This window comes from Gordionus sp. m RMFG-2023, chromosome 2 (genome assembly GCF_954871325.1).
Source record: "Gordionus sp. m RMFG-2023 chromosome 2, tfGorSpeb1-WG-v2, whole genome shotgun sequence".
NCBI lineage: Eukaryota > Metazoa > Nematomorpha > Gordioida > Chordodea > Parachordodidae > Gordionus > Gordionus sp. m RMFG-2023.
This window is the reverse complement of record NC_088776.1, coordinates 1640092-1657450: the sequence shown is the minus strand read 5'-3', so window position 1 is coordinate 1657450 and position 17359 is coordinate 1640092. Positions and strand designations below refer to the sequence as shown.

At 28.6% G+C, this 17359-nt stretch overlaps 2 protein-coding genes across 2 annotated transcripts in view; both read left to right on the top strand.

Annotated features, from left to right (window-relative positions):
* LOC135923088 (mitochondrial potassium channel ATP-binding subunit-like) overlaps positions 1 to 10038 on the top strand; it is a 29240-nt gene extending 19202 nt beyond the window's left edge. The window contains exons 8-10 of the mRNA XM_065457657.1: positions 7729 to 7905; positions 8895 to 9028; positions 9727 to 10038. Coding sequence (XP_065313729.1) covers positions 7729 to 7905; positions 8895 to 9028; positions 9727 to 10038 — 623 coding nt within the window. The remainder of the gene's footprint in view (positions 1 to 7728; positions 7906 to 8894; positions 9029 to 9726) is intronic.
* Positions 10039 to 10930: 892 nt separating this feature from the next.
* Positions 10931 to 14340, top strand: LOC135925252 (ATP-dependent lipid A-core flippase-like). Its single transcript, XM_065460482.1, has 3 exons — positions 10931 to 11086; positions 11503 to 11650; positions 14251 to 14340. Exons 1-3 carry the CDS (start codon positions 10938 to 10940, stop codon positions 14326 to 14328), a joined length of 375 nt encoding a protein of 124 aa, XP_065316554.1. The 5' UTR covers positions 10931 to 10937; the 3' UTR covers positions 14329 to 14340.
* Positions 14341 to 17359: the final 3019 nt, after the last annotated feature.

Sequence of the window (17359 nt, the reverse complement as noted above, 5' to 3'; positions counted from 1 at the left end):
AATATTCTTCTCTATTGCTTAAAATTAATAATATTTTTCTTCCCTGTTATTTATATTAAAACTTTTATTACAATATATTATCACTTTTAATTATGCTTTACTCAATTTTATATGGTTTCACATTTTTATTCATTATCCATAAATTCAAAAATATAGGAACATCATGGAAAATAACATCCCACTGAGTCCCAAAACTTTGATTTCAGATACATCAAATTGTTGTATACATATATTTTGTCTCTCAACAATACCATTTGGCCAATATTTATAAAAATTTCACTAGACATTATTGAAATACTTGCCCCGGTATTAAATAACATTTCAACCATTTGTCCACCAAATTTTAAATTAATATGAGGACATGAACTCTGTTCCTTTGTTCCCTCAGTTATTACATTTTTAGGCAATTTAATCGGTTGAATGGTATTTATTTTCACCTCTTTTTCAATACAATTAATATTCATACCTAAATTCATCTCAGAATTTAAAGGTCTCTGAATCTCATTTATGTTTTTATTAAAAATCTCTCCTGGATATTTCTCACTTGTTTGATTACAATAATCCTTTTTATTCAGATTATTGGTTAATTTAAAATGTTTTATTTCATCAAAATGACAATAAAAATTTCCTACATTAAAACTCTTTTTATTCAAGTTAAATTTCAATGTATAATCATCATACCCATAATTATCAATTTTATTATATATATCCACAAAATTTTTAATAAAACTAAATATATCAAATTATTCTCTAAATATGATTTTTCTATTTTTATATGACTCTTTCAAATCATATAGTCACTGGGACCCACTCACATTTTGAATACAATGTATAGCAATGTGTTCCATTTCTTCACATTTGAAACACATTCTATCATGGTCTGTATTATAAGTTTTAATTTCATCCACATTTATAATCTGAGGATTTTGTATACTTCGAACCACTGGATTTATCACTACCGATGTTCTTTGCGGAAATCCACTTTTGAAATTGGCTTCTTTTACCATGCAATTTCTTTTTATATGTCCTACAAAACAACATCTATGACACACTATGTCATTTTTTCCACTTGGTTTTGCCGTCACATTCTCATTATTTTTTCTGTCTCTTGAATAGCAATTTTTACCAATAGTCCTTTTCTTCCACAAAGTTCACAACATTCAATTATATTATTATTATTATTAATTTTTAAGTTGGAAACATCTCTGGACAAATTTTTCATATTTTCTTTCATTTCTCTAATTTCACGTAAAATTAGAGATTCCTCTGCACTTTGTCTCAAAGTATTATTGTTATTATTTTTATTATGGTTTTTCAAAATTTCTATAGGTTTCTCAATCAAAACCTCAGAAATTTTCCCTTTAAATTCAAACACAATTGAATTTAATTTTTTATTGATATCCTCCGATATGTCAATATTTTTATAAAAATTAAATACTTTCTCCGTATCTAAATATTTGAATTTAATTTTTTATCGATATCCTCCGATATGTCAATATTTTGAGGAACATTAAATACTTCACCAGTATCTAAATATTTCTCATATTTGTCTTCAACATTTTTTTTACCATTTAAATTTTTTAATTCTAACAAAATTAAATGTAAACTATTTCTGATATCCTCAGAAATATCTAAAGATTTATTACTATTCAGATCACCTAATTTAATTATTTTATTATTCACTGATCTTCTCTGAATTTTATTAATTAATTGTCTGAAACCAATTAATAATATAAACAATATAAAAAACATGTAAGCTATAACCGCATTATTGGTCATATCCAATTCATTAAATTTCTTATCAAAAATTTTATTAAAATTATTCTTAAAAATCGAAATATTATTAATATCAGGCTTCCTATGCACAGTAATAAAAGCATAAACCATGATTTCATAAATTTATATCACAAATTAAAATTTTTAAAATCCTTAAAATTAAATTTTAAAAAAAAAATCTTTTTAAATTGCGTTATGTGTAATACAAATAAAAATAATTTCTTACTTTTATATAACCGGAATCCACTATTATTTTGAGGAACCCGGTCCTAGAAATTTTTCTTCCTCTATTATATCTAAAATTCTCTTCACAAAATATTCACTATTTTTTAAATTTTCTTATTTTTCCCTAATAAGTGTTCACGAATTCCTGGTCAGTCTGTACCATTTTTATATTTGACAATACTACTTTTAATTTATATATTCTTTATTTTTTTAAATTCTATATATCAAAATATTCCCCATATATAATTTTCGTTTTTGCAATTTTTCTTTCAAAAAAAAATCAATAATATTCATCTCCATTTTATAAAATCCCCAACTGAATCAAATATCAAATTAACATCAAATTAAAATTATTTCCATCTCATAAAAGTTTTTCTTTTCATTTCGATAAAAAAGAATAATTCAATTTTTCTCGTATAATATATTTATCAAAAGTCAAAAGTAAAAAAATAAACAAAAAGAAATACCAAGTGTTTGAATTATCAATTCTCGATAAAATAACTAATAAATAAAATATATTCTTTTTGATTGTTATAATATATATGTACAAATATATATCATAATAATACAAAAGTACAACAACATCCTCCAATATTATTAAACATTTATAACCATATTTAGACTGGGGCTAGAAAATCAACTTTCACGTAAACTCATCTAGCTCCAAAAATTATTATAAAGATGCTCTAATTTTATTTTAGAAATTAAGGATTGAGCTGCAAAATTTGTTTGATATATATAATATCTTTAAAAAAAATTTCAAGTTGAAGCTAACTAGTCACATTTGATGATAAAACCTTCTGGTACATCTTACAGCAAAATTTTATTAATTTTTTTTTTATCGAAATTGAAATATTTTGTGAATTTAGGCGAAGGAAATTCCATATTATCTATCATTTTCCAGGGATATTACTTTGTGTCGATACGATCTGTAACCAAAATTATCTTCAATATCTAATCTCTACTTGTCGACAATTTTTTGCTATTTTTTTTAGTGGCGAACTTCCACTATCTGCATAATATATATGTAATATTAATATGCTATCGCGTAATTGGAATATTAACAGGACCTCTGGGGCTATCTCCCCTCTTTTGAGGGGTTTTAGGTGGTTGATCATTATTATAGAGGTTGTCCGAACTATCACTCTGTTGTAACCTTTATGATCGTTTGGTAGTCCTGGGAAAATTTTTGCGATTGTCCGAAGGATTATTACACACGAATTGATTTTCAAAGATAATCGTTTTAACATTGTGTATGCCTTTATAAAGCAAAGGACTTTATTTCTACTGTAAGGCCCTCCAAAGTTTTCCCAGGACACTTAACAATGTTTTAGTAGTATTCTACTTTATTTAAAACGTAATGTTATTACACAATAGCTATCGAATTAGTGCCCGAGTTAAATTCCTTGGCTGGGTTTCCTGTTCTAATAATGTCAACTTAAATCCGCTTCTAAAAATCTTTATAAGGACTACTAATTTATTTTTTGATTCTATTGATATTTTTGGACATTCATTTACGATTTGCCTATGAAACTATTACTAAAAGATAAATTAATCTAAAAATTATTTTGCGCCATCTGGCGAAATAAATTTCGTAGAATTTTATATTTTATAATCGACATATTATCGCACAAATAAATTATATCGAATATCTTAATAACGGATAATTGAACTATTAATTTATTTTGATTTTTTTTTATTAATGGAATTCACATAATCATTTTTAAAATTTATTTTTCTTTTTTGTTATTTCTATTTTCCGTGATAAATATTTTTGATATAAATGTGGTTATTAATTTATTAAATATTTGTTTATAAATATTGAACTGGGAGAAAAGTTCGATTAAGAATAATTTTGATTTAGAATAATTTTTGAATATATTATTGAGCAATGGTGGAAAAGTTCAATTAAGACTAATTTAAAGTAGAATGTTCGCAAAGGATGTAATATAGACTAATGAACGAGAAATTATACGTTTTAATTTAATTTACAAAAGAAAAACAATATATGTTAATATATATGCGAAAAACACAGCCTTCAGATATATAACTAAACTTTTAAATATAAATTATTTAAATATAACTGACATTTTAAATATAAGTAATAAAATAATAGCGCACATGCAACATGCACTCCCTCCAAAAAAAAAATATATATAAAAATGAATATTGAAATTAGTGAATAAACGCTCGCTTGACATGCGGGAGGTAATTTAGACTTACCTTTAAGAAGAAAATATATGTATAAAGGGGAAATGGCACCATAGTTGTACATTATAGTTTTTTATGTAATTACCCTTACAAAAGGTATAGATTACACTATCGATAGGTACAATTCACACTATAGGTGGCCAATAAATAATAAGTATATTTGGAATAAAATTAATATAATGAAGATAATTATTTAATCAAAAAAAACAATCATGAAAATATAAGAATAAAAGGGAAATGGCACCATAGTTGTACATGATAGTTTTTTATGTAATTACCCTTACAAAAGGTATAGATTACACTATCGATAGGTACAATGTCACACTATAGGTGGCCAATAAACAATAAATATATTTGGAATAAAATTAATATAAATGAAAAAATTTGGAGATGGTGCTAAAAAAAAATATATATATAATCAAAAATTTAGAAGAAGATATTTGGAAGAAATAGTTAAATAACAATGATTAGTATACAAACAATTCAAATAAATTCGGAGGGGATTGGGGAGGGGTCAAACTAGCTAAACAATAAATTTACACTATAATTGTGCTAGTAGTTATCCATAATAGTTTTTTTTTTATATATTTATATAAATTAAACTATATATGGTTAATAGGGATGGCCAACCTAGATATTGCATATAGTTTTTTTTTTATAGTTATACCCTTGACTTAGATTCTATAAGAAAGGTATAACTTACACTATATAAATTGGAATAATATAATAATAATAACCAATACTGGTTTTAATTTAATTATTATACTAATTCCTTGTTATTAAACAATAAAATTAAATTTACATTGATAAAAAAAAAAAAATTAACGGAAGTTTTAATTGTGAAACAAAAAGGTGCTTACAAAATCTTTTGCAATTATGAGAATGTAAAAAATTTTTTTTTATATCGATTAAATTGAATCATTCTTTTAACAACCGTCTCTTCATCTTCAGACCCATACCTAACACGCAAAGGAAGTAACCAGTCTCTTTAACACGTCTTTTCAACTTCAGACCCATACCAGGCGCACATAGGTTGAATTCAGTCTCCGCACCAGCTTCCAAAAAGCTGGTGTCCCTATCCTCCACTATATTGAACTGGGAGAAAAGTTCAATTAAGAATAATTTTGATTTAGAATAATTTTTGAATATATTATTGAGCAATGGTGGAAAAGTTCAATTAAGACTAATTTAAAGTAGAATGTTCGCAAAGGATGTAATATAGACTAATGAACGAGAATTTATACGTTTTAATTTAATTTACAAAAGAAAAACAATATATGTTATTATATATGCGAAAAACACAAGTGATTAAAATAAAAATATATATGTATTTATATATGTATTTATAAATATTTTCTGTTGCCATCAGATATATAACTAAACTTTTAAATATAAATTATTTAAATATAACTGACATTTTAAATATAAGTGATAAAATAATAGCGCACATGCAACAATAAACAAAGATAATATATTTAAATCAATAAGATAATTAGCTTAATTTTTTTTATAATTAATTATATATTTATTTATAACAAAAAAATAAATAAATTTAAACATATAAGTTTTATGCTGAAATTATCTGAGTTTGCTAAAAAAAATATTGAGGTGCTATAGTAGTAATCTTTTAAATACATATTATTTTTTTTGTTATTACTATTTTATTTTCCATGATAACGATTTTTATATATAAAATTTGGGCTTTTTTATATAAAATTTGGACTAGTAATATTGTATAAATATATGGGTTAAAATATTACCTAAAAGAAAAATTAATATATTTTATTAATAAATTTGCTATTTTAAATCTCGATTAGAGTTGAGGTTAGTATTCTTTTTAATATAACAAATTCATTCATTAGAATCTTAATTATAAAAAATTATTTTTTATTAATAAATAAATATTACTTGGATTGAATATATAGACTTAAACTAAAATTATCAAGGTGATTTAAAAATATTGAGGCTAGTAAATCTTACAAAAGGTCAATTTTTTTTAAATTAATTAAATTATTGTTTGGAACAAAGTATAATATTTAAACCAATAAGGTAATATGAATGTTAAAAATAACAAAATAATAGTTTCATATATAAGAAAGGATTGTATTGTACAGAATTTAATTTAGAAAAAGGGGCTAGGTGGAAGAATGTTTGCCTTTGGAACGTTAAGTCATAGGTTCGAATCCCGTTGATGTATTTTAAAAAAAATTTCTTAAAATTTAACATTAGAGATATATCGTTTTTTTTTATTTTTTGCGGAAAGTGACTAGAAAAAATTTCGATCGATAGATTTGGTGGAAAGGGAAGCGAATTTCTGTATTTCCGGTAATCGATACTTCCTGTTCTAGTGAACCGCTTAAAAGACCAGATTAAAAAATTTTTTTTAGTCCAAGTAGGATTTATGTAAGTCTCGTGTTAGCAACATCTACAGGCTTATTATAAAATCTTGATCTGGATTTTTGACAACACTACTCCTGACTCTTAACTTCATTCTAACTCTGGAAGGCGAATCGGTGTTTTAATTCTTGAAAAATGGTGAGGGTATGGATTTCTACCCTTCCCAGACCTATACCTTATCCGCAAACTTAAATTTGTTTAAACTACTATTAAACGTCATCGGTCCCGTTTTTTAGCGATTACCACCCGATTGTTACCGCTATTAATCGAATAATTTATTTATTTATTTTTGTAACTGTAAACTACATCGAAATTCGTTATCATTACAACCTTGTAAATATCTGAACGAATATTTTGTAACTTATATAATGTCTGTAATCGGTAATTTTAACCCGTTTTTTAGCGATTTGGAGTTGTAATATGTTACACCCTGTTAGAATCATTTGCCCTTCCCTGGGTGGTCCTGGTTAAAAAAATAAAAAATGGCGTATACTTTATAACTTTGACAAATTATTATATTCAAACATTTCAATAATTACCACTTTTAGAAACAAAGGGAAATATTTTTCTGGGCGTCCTATCGCTACAGTATTTAGGATATATCTCCCACCCTTTATTGTTAGGGGAACTCTTAGTTCTTCTAAGAGTGGCAACAGCTGTTATAGTGAACTTCGATGCGCTCTTCTCCTTATTTACCTTTGTTATTGTAATAACTTGTACAGGGAGGTATATTGACTTTATTATTATATTCGTGTGGTGTTTTGTCTCCAACCCCCAATAACCAAGGTCGACAAGAAGGAAAGTGCATCAAAATGATGTTGGGGATGTGTCACTCATCACTGAAGTAAGCCTTTTCTAAAGGCTTCATTTCTAGGATGTATTATAAACTAGATCAAAGGTAATCGAACCGGTCAAAATGAATTGATCCGGTTGACACTCAAATATTTTTAACCTAATTCCCGGGACACCTTTATTCGCGTTCCCATCTTAGGAGAGGAAGAAAGAAAGAAAGAAAGAAAGATAAGAAAGAAAGAAAGAAAGAAAGAAAGAAAGAAAGAAAGAAAGAAAGAAAGAAAGATTAAATATATTTATATTTTAAAATAATTATTTCCTTCGAAGCGGAAAAGGAATATCACGATGGCAGAATAATACCTGTCGATAGGTTCAAAGGGGAGATCAGATTCGAGGAGGTCACCTTCGCCTACCCATCTAACCCCGGTAAAAAAGTGCTCGATCGTTTTAGCTTGACCATCAGACCCTGCCAAGTTGTCGCTATATGCGGCCATAACGGATCCGGTTAGACCGTATATATATATACATAATATTTGACGTTGTAATTTATCTATCTTTTTTGAAAATAAGCAATAACGACACTTTTTAACTCGTTATCTCGATTCGTTTAATCGCGACTTTTCCAACTTTTACCTTGGCAGCCATCTTCCCTTTCCACCCGCATTCCTCAATAATTCTACGATCTTGAGTGAATTCAAAGGAGTATTTTTTTTAAATAAAAATTCCTCTTAGCCACGTTTATATGATAATTTAAAGCTGCAAGATAAATGCAATGATCTTGACCCTTTTTCCAATCATAAAAAAGCTGCTCTTTCCAAATATGTTACGAGATTATGTCGTGTAAGGATATACAGAAATCTTCGATTAAATCGGTCTGAAAGGTTTCCCGTTGTCTGGGTCTAAAATAGAATTCGCGGTCTCTCTTCGACGGGGCTTAAAAATCACCTAAAGGGGGCATCCGATTGTGAAAACCTTGCTATACAAAATTTCCTAATGATTATTCGGAGGGAAAACTGGCCAACCTTGGGTGAACTTGGAAGGTCATTTAACGGAAAAGAAGGAGAGGAAGATTTGTAGGACCCTTTTTTTTCTATATTTTTACCGGAATCGTATTTCATCACGTGTTTAGTAATCTGCCGGGAGTCCTAGACAATTTTTTAGGGTAAAATTTGGGGTTTCCAGAATTTTTTTTTAAGTTTAAATTTAAAAAATTGATTAATTGTACGAAGTTTTATAGGGACAGGTCTTACACACCTAATGGTTGAAATAAAATTACGCCAAAAATTAAATTTTTCAAAAATATTCCCGCCAATTGAATGATTCAAATTTTTGAAGTAGAGAAGCCGCCAACAGAGTTAAACCCTTCTCGGTAGGTAGAATTACAGTGTCAATTTCTATATGTATTTTCTCATCTGTTTTGTTCTATATCCTAACTTTAATGTAATACCGGATCGCGGTTAAATTTTCTTATACGTTAAATATTGCTGTAAAAGGCAAGACAACGCTCGTTTCCTTGCTTCAGAAATTTTACGAAAATTATGAGGGCAGAATATTGATTGACGGTTATGACATTAGACATTTGGACTCCAAATGGCTCAGGAAATTCGTGATTGGGATCATTGATCAAGTGAGTTTTTTTTTCCTTCTTCTTTCTTACAAAATTCATTATTGATTATTATTTATTTTTTTTATAAGACCAACAACAACAAATAAATAATAATAAAAACTGAAAGTTTATTCCCACTCAAGTTGAATATATTGTGCCGATGGAAAAATCCATTAAATTACTTGATATTTAAAACCACTTCTATAAATTGCGGGGAGTTTGGGTGGGGGGGGGGGGTTAGTTGGACCTCTTTTGATCTAATTTATGCAAATATATATATATAGACCCTGGATTTGAACCTATACCTTCATATTACGGATAATTTTAAAAAAGCAACATTTTCAATAGCCAATTAAAATCTTTTAATTTTATCTAGATTCCACTGACATTTATTTAAAGAACCGTCTAAAATTCCCTTAAACCCAACTTAAATTCTTTTTCGGAGTTCTTTAGATATCCCTCTCCCGGTCAGCCAATGACAAGAAGGCCCATCTCATTTCAAAAATATACAATAATATATATATATATAATTGAATATGGGAGTTGATAAGAGAACGCGATCCTGGGATATCAATGAAATTGATTCGTAGACCGCCCCCCTTTCTTCTGTCTTGTGCCACCGTTCTGGCATTTAAAAAAAATGCATAACTTTCTGTAATTAGTTTGATTAACCCTAATGGTTGTAGTGAACTATATACTTTTTTATTCATAATAATAAGGACCCAATACTATTCTCGGGGTCTATAATGGACAACGTTAAATACGGAAAACCGGAGGCCACCCTAGAGGAGTTAAAGGAAGCTGTTGGGATCACTAAAATCGACGAATTCTTGCAGGAACCAGCCTCCCTGGTTCGCGATGCCGAATCTGAACTATTTCAACCGTACGATGTAGGTAAGCGGGAAGCGGAAATTGCTTTTAGGGAACGTGCTAAAATGGTGGGTGTCCTGGAAAAGATCGTAACGGAGTCTAAGTATCCCGCTTTCGATTTTGCTGCTGGTCCGAGTTTGGAAAAGTTTTTTTTATTATAAGTTTTTTAAAAAAAACTACTCGTTCATTCATTGACACTTGAGAAATCGCACTAGTTATCAGCTGTATGTCGATATCATATGTTCTGTAAGGGAAATGTTTGTATGCCAATCTCACGTGTCCTTGGTCTCAATAATAGGGAGATCTTTTGTATTACTTAAGCATTGGTTGATTGTCGATTATCAACATATTATCATTATTTGTTCATTTTATTTAGTTTATATAATTTTGTTATTTGTTTATTATTTGATTTTTTTTCCCCCATTATTTTGTTATTTTTGTTCCGGGGTAAAGTGAATTTTATTTGTAGTTCTGGAAAATTGATCATCTGGTCTAAGTCAAGCTTACTACCTCCTTAGAATAGATGGCGTTAATAATGATACCAAACTTCCCAAAATGAATTTACTCTAATGCATCGACATCTACTATTAAGTTTCTCCTTTAATGTTTACCGGCTTAGAAATAGTGACAGACTTTAAATATCTAGGAACCAAAATAAACCTCATATAGGTCATAACTAAGTTAGAAATATATAATCTAGAACAAACGAGACCAGGTTCGGTTACCATCTAACAGAGTTAAACCCTTCTACTAATATTAGGGTATATCTCCCACCTTTTATGGTTAGGGGTACTCTTAGTTATTCTAAAAGTGGGACAGCTGTTTTAGTAAACTAATTCCACTGAGAAAACTAGCCTTACTTGGAAACACCTATAAAATGATATTCTCATCCATGACGTAGTTCCCCAAAATCGCGGAACAATTAAAATCCCCAAAATATTTTTGGCTAGCTCTCGATCAATTTCTCCTTTGCAGAATTCGTGTTACTCGCCGGAAACAGGAATCTGAACTAGATTAAATCTATCATTATTTATTTTTTTTATAATCTTTCAAAAGAGATATGATCTTCGACAATTCCCATTCGATCCTCGAGAAAGATCGACTTAGCGAAAGAGGTAAAAATTTGTCGGGTGGCCAAAAACAGCGGATCAATATCGCCAGGACGATTCTCAAAAAACCTCCCATAATTGTATTGGACGAAGCTACTAGGTAACGAAATATAAAAGAAATATATCTTCAGTGGCAGAGACCTTCATGGGACCTGCAGGGTTTTTTGGGCTATAATATTTTTTATTTAAAATTAGTTTGCTAAAAAAAAATATTGCAATTTTTATTCAATTTCAGTATCGTTAAACAACATGGGTTGTCTGAACACATTTTAAATATTGTTTCATTTTCATTTAAAATACAATTGAAATTAAATTTTTCGGATATGGGGCTTGGCGGAAAAATACTTTTTTGAAACTTATTGCGGGCTTGGGCCGGACGATTTTTTCTAACATTAAACATGGGCTCCGTCTTAGCCTAAAAAAAATTTCCTGCCGGTCTTGAGCCAGGGCCCGTGAAGGTTTCCGCTTCAGTATTCGGTTACTAATATCAAAATTAATAAACCACGGGTCGCCAAGTTCGATGGATGCGGATTCCGAACGCAAAATCAAAGACGCTCTACGCAAATTTTTACCCGGTCATACCGTCATAACCATCGCCCATAGACTCAACACCATTACCCACGCCGATCTCATAGTCGTCATGTCAAAAGGCCAAATTATTGAGGTTTTTTTTTTAAATTTACTTCTCATTCATTTATACTCAACTCCCATTTTAAAAAAAAATGGTCTAATAAGGGCACTATTTATGGGTTCGGCATTCGGCAATCCCCGCAATTATACTGCGTATGCGCCCTTATCCCATTCTCAGACATGATATCCTTGGGACGCGTTTTATCCCTATGTAACCCCCATAAGCAGAAACACCGGATATTTTTTTTTAAAAAAAATAGCTTGGGGAGAAAAGGGGAAAAAAAAATTTATCGCGCGGTTTCGCGTATTTAAGTGCGAGTTTCCGATAACTTACATTTCAAAAGATTTAACGAGTAACGGTATCTAGTTACTTTTAAAAAGGAACTCGTTGAGCAATATTTATAATAGCCATTGGTTAAGAAAAAGATACATTATGTCATTTTTTGCAGAATTAATTTTTTAACAGATCGGTGAAATTTATTTTTGAAATTTCATAAACAAATAAGTACAAGGTGGCAACAAAGGGGAATAGGGATCGCCATTTTTTTTAAATTTTTTTTATCAACTTTTTGGAATATATATTCGTTGTTATTGTATTGATATATGTTATTAATTGCAAGTTTGCGCAATCGAGGACCAATGAAATAAGAGAGATCCTTCTAGATCTCGTGCGCTTGCGTGTCTATTTTTTTTTATTATAAGCACAAATAGGTTTGTTAAAAGAGAAGAATGAGCAGAGATCCTAACAGTAACAAATATCGATTCGAGTTCAGAGATAAAAATAGCGGGTTGAAGTTAGGTTCGCGAACTTTAAATGCGCAAACTGATACAATCGACGCCGTATAAATTGAAATGTTTTTCTAGAGATTGTCTTCTGGTTCAATTATATCTAAACTCTATTAGAAAAGAGTGATTTTTGATACTTACCAATCAAATTTATTGATAATTTTAAAAAAAATTAAAACGATCTAAGTATCAAAAGGTTGAACCCGGTTCGCCAACCTCTTTAGATGTCCGGGTAAGTTTTCAGGGGATAAAAGATTTAACTGCTGGTTTGGATCCCGGGGTACGATAATTAATTGCCAAATAGAAAGTTTGGATTCTATTTGATGTTACGAATAATTCGATTCTTATAAAACGAATACCAAATTATTCGATTCGAAAATTACGAATCTATCAGTAAGTGTCTCATTATTCAGGCCGCATCTCTTTGAATCTTGATATATAAAAAACAAAAAATACATTTTTTATCACAAAAAATCGCTAGCTACGAAATAGTTAGAACGCGGTGGACGTGAAGTTCCCGCCTTATAAGCGCACGTTTGGGAAGCGTCTTCTCCTTCCTATACCAATCTTTGGAAGTTGGGCTCTCGCAATCTGTTCCTTTAGGATTTGTGCCATTCATTCTAAAGAAAAAATTTAATTTTCCCGTAAAAATATTTTTTATTATAAAAGTAAATTTATTTTGTCTGAAGTTTCTTTTATGTGTCCAATTAATTATTAATTACAAAATAAAAAAAAACCAATTTTTTTTAATCATTATTTAATTTTCCATTAATATTTTTTTTTTAAAAAAAGTATTTTTAATTTAACGAAACCTCTAAATCATATGTAACTAACTCCATTTATTAGATAATAAATATCGTATTACACACATACATTGTAAGTTTTACTCTTTTTTTTATTATATAATATTATATTAAGGCATTCGGAAATATTATATATAAAATATAATACACTGTTGATGATGATAATTCATTAATAATTGATAAATCTATAAAATATTCTAAGGAAAGAAATTGTTGTTAGCTAAAAAAAAAGTCGTAAAAATAATTTTTTTTGTTTTTACACGTGGTAGTATAGGGAAAATTTTTCTAATTTCTTCATTTTTTTTATTATTATTAATTATTAGTTTTTAGTAAATCTAGATCAAATAGATAAAAATTTTATTTCTCATTTTAATAATTCATTGAAAATCTTTTTTAAAAGGATGATCATCATCGATGTATAACATCTTTTAAGACATTCTCCCCCCCCCACGTTTGTTTTATTTACCTAGAGGATGTAAATGTTATTTACTGCAACATTTTCTCAGCTGTCGTCTTTAATAGTAATTTTTTTCTTCAAATGGTATTATGAGTTGTAATGATTTTATAATCTTTTTTAAAGCATATAATATGTTTTTGATAAGTAATGTATGTTGAGCTCATCGTTATTTTATTCTGTTCGATTTACCAGCATAGACATACGAAATCGACCTCTTGGACCGAGTAAGGGGTTATGACCGTAGAAACCGGTTGGTTAAAGAACAATGGCTTAATAGCTAGCCACTTACCTTTATTTAGGTCTTCTTAAGAAAGATACATGATTCTAATGACGATTAGGGTTATGACCGTAGAGACCGGGTGGTTAAGGAATAATGGCTTAATATAGATAGTCATTTACCTTAATCTAGGTCTTTTTAAGAAAGAAAAAAGATACATTAATCTAATGGTTTAGTTAGAAAAAAAAATGATTGACGATTGGGGTGAAATTACAGGCACTGAAAAGGAAAAAAAATCGCGAAAGAAAAAAAATTGAAAGGACGAAAATAAATTTTATAATTTTATTTTTAAAATAAAAATTTATTTTTAGCAAGGGACTCACCAAGAATTGTGTCAGAAAAAGGGAACATATTGGGAGTTCGTCAAAAATTCTAACGTCATCATTTGAAAAATGACAAAAGAAGAATAATGAAATAATAAATTACAAAATAAAATTACATATTTAATTTTATAAATTACATATTTAATTTTATAAATTACATATTTTTTTAAAGAGTAAAAAAATAATTTCACATTAAATTATGTTGTTTTTATAAGAGAAATATAGTATTTAATTTCATTATATATTTGTTATAATTAACTTCAATAATTATAAAATAAAAAAATAAAAATTATTCATAAATTTTAAAAAAGTAATCGTTTTTGGCTTATAAAAAAAAGGCCAATAAATGTTTGTAAAAAGAAGAAGAAAATTGGAAAAATATTTATAAGAATTTATAATTTTTTTGATAGATTCCCTCATTTTAATTTTAAATTCGAAAAAATTATGTTCTAGTTATTTAATGTAAGGAGGAATATATTATAATATAAAATTATAATATAATTATCTTAATTAACTTTTTTACCAAAACAGTATTTATTTCTATATATATATATATATGTGTTAGCGGCAATGTGTTATTTTTTCAACTTTAAAACAATTTTTTAGCGCGTTTTTTTGAATTTAAAAATCTAATTTTACCGGAAATAAATTCCAGCATGTTTAGAATACCCATCTTATGAATTGTAGATAATTTTACCTTGAATTTTGAGTTATTTATAATTTATATGAAAAATCTATGGAAGAAATAATATAAATTATATTAGGTTCTAAGCTCGTAATAAAATTATCTGAATTTCTTAGGGTAGGTGTTCCAAACATGATAGAATATATTTCCGGTAAAATCAGATTTTTTAAATTTAAAAAAATGCGCTAAAAAATTGTTTTAAAGTTGAAAAAATAACACACTAACATATATATAGCAAATAAAATACGTGAAGGTAGAAATTGAGTTAATTTGATATATATTTAAACGCTTTCAGAGAATGTTTTAAACTAAGGTCTCACCTTTTAAAGTCGCCAAGTTTGGTTTTTTATAATTCAAGATTTTAAAACTAAGGAGAAAAAAAAATAAGAGAGTAAACTTCTTGAAAAAGGGGGAAAAAATTTCCTGTTATCCTTTTTAGCTATCTATCCGGAATTTATTAAAAGAGTTTAAGTGAGTTATAGATAAACAATAAAAGTATATATACGTTAACATTTTTGTTACGCTAAGGTTGTAAGCCTACAAATTCCAAGAAAATCTTCTATAGAAGTATTTATCGGGCTTAATACTGCATTGTATATATATATGTGTATATATGTCTTCTGGGGATTCTGAATCTCTCAATTTTAAATCATTTACCGAGAGCGACTTAACATATAATCCGATTTAACTGGAAATGTATTCTAGCATGTTTAGAGTATTTACCCTATATATTTCAGCCATAGACACTTTGGTATTTTTTTAATTTATATTAATTAGGAGTCATTCTAAAATTCTTTGCTAAATTGTTTGAAATTTACAGTTTTGGGTACTCTATACATGCCGAAATACAATTCCTGTAAAATCAGATTTTAAAAATATGCCCTTAGTAAATGTTTTAAAATTGATAGATTTCGTATCCCCATACGATATATATATAGATTGACCTAACCTTCATTTTCCTTCGATATTCGATTGAATTAAAGAAGGTACAATATTCATCATTTAGAAAGAATTATGCTTTTCTTTTAATACATCTGTTCCGCGGTGGCGTAATAACGGCGCTGATGACTTGAACCACGAACCCTGTCTAAGGACCCATAGGTGGATTAAGATGTTATGCTCCTTCTTCAATTATCAAAGTGAAAACTTCATCATCGTAGATGATCTGCCTGGGCTATCGTGATTGGTTCACTACTACTTAAATCATCTGGCCTATAAAATAAATAAAATAATATGTAAAAATTTTGTGGTCGGGGACTTTTCCCTAATTTATTTTTTTCGCGGATCAATTCTTTTTCGTTTTTTTTTAAAAAAAAGAATCATTATCTTAAAATTACATATTATTAGAAACCAATCTTGTACGTATGTATATATGCGCAAATTTGGGATTAATTATTCACCTTTGGGATCATTATTTTATTACTTCAAATATGGAAGACAAAATGGAGGATGGCAGAGGCCGGGAACCGGAACTTCCAAACCGCGTTAAATCGAAGGAATGAAGATTCCTTTTTTCCAAATTTTAAGGGTGACCGAACCCATTTTTGGGTCTAAGTTCTCCTGTTAAAAGAAATTCTTTAAGTGTTATCCTTATATTAAAGCCCCCCCCCTCTCCCTGTATCTATTCAAATTTTAATTGGAACTTTTCCCCCGGTGGAATCATAGGAGGTTTTACTTCCATTTTGGATAGGAAGATGGGCGTTAATCCGATAAATATATGAATCGGTTTTTTTAAATAATAAAAAATACTAACAATGTGTCATTTTTACCTTACTAAATATTCTATACAGAGTAATTCACAAAAGTTAATTCGATTCACCGAATTCGTAAAAGATTAAACATTGCTCTCAGAATTAAAATTTGTCAATTATTTCCTAATTTCTAGGGATGACAATAAAACACTCCCTTTTTAATTATAGTTTCGTTTAAGATTTACCCCCCCCCCCTACGACCTGATATTTCAGAAGAAAACAACTTTATTTAGATTCTTGTTGGAGACAGAACGCACTAGCAAATATCTTTCGTAATCTCCCGTCAGTCCCCACATCTACAGGAGAGATATAACCTGAAATTTTTACTTCCTGCCTCCCCCCCCCCTTCCAAGTTATGTGGAGGCAAAATGTCTCCTTACCCTACGGTCTTGTAGCAGTTAGGTAGCGAATCTATTGCTTCATCATAACCTCAAGGGAGTAACCTCACAGTATCTTAGGGTTAAAAATCTTCTTCAGAGATTTTAAACTGATTGAAGATTTTGTTAGGTTTTTCATAAAATCCAACCTAAAATTTTATTTTTTTATTTCTGATTTTTATTCATAAAAAAGGATCTATTTTTATAATCTTCAAAAATTTGCTCAAAATTTTTTTTTGGTGGATTAAAATTAATCTTTTAGAACTATTAAGAATCCATTTTTG

What these genes read in the sequence shown, in the direction of transcription:
- LOC135925252 (XM_065460482.1), top strand. Translation starts at nt 10,938, where the DNA reads ATGATCTTCGACAATTCCCATTCGATCCTCGAGAAAGATCGACTTAGC. An exon ending in GTATTGGACGAAGCTACTAG is followed by an intron (nt 11,087 to 11,502) that starts GTAACGAAATAT and finishes CGGGTCGCCAAG; the next exon opens with TTCGATGGATGCGGATTCCG. An exon ending in CAAAAGGCCAAATTATTGAG is followed by an intron (nt 11,651 to 14,250) that starts GTTTTTTTTTTA and finishes ATTTATTTTTAG; the next exon opens with CAAGGGACTCACCAAGAATT.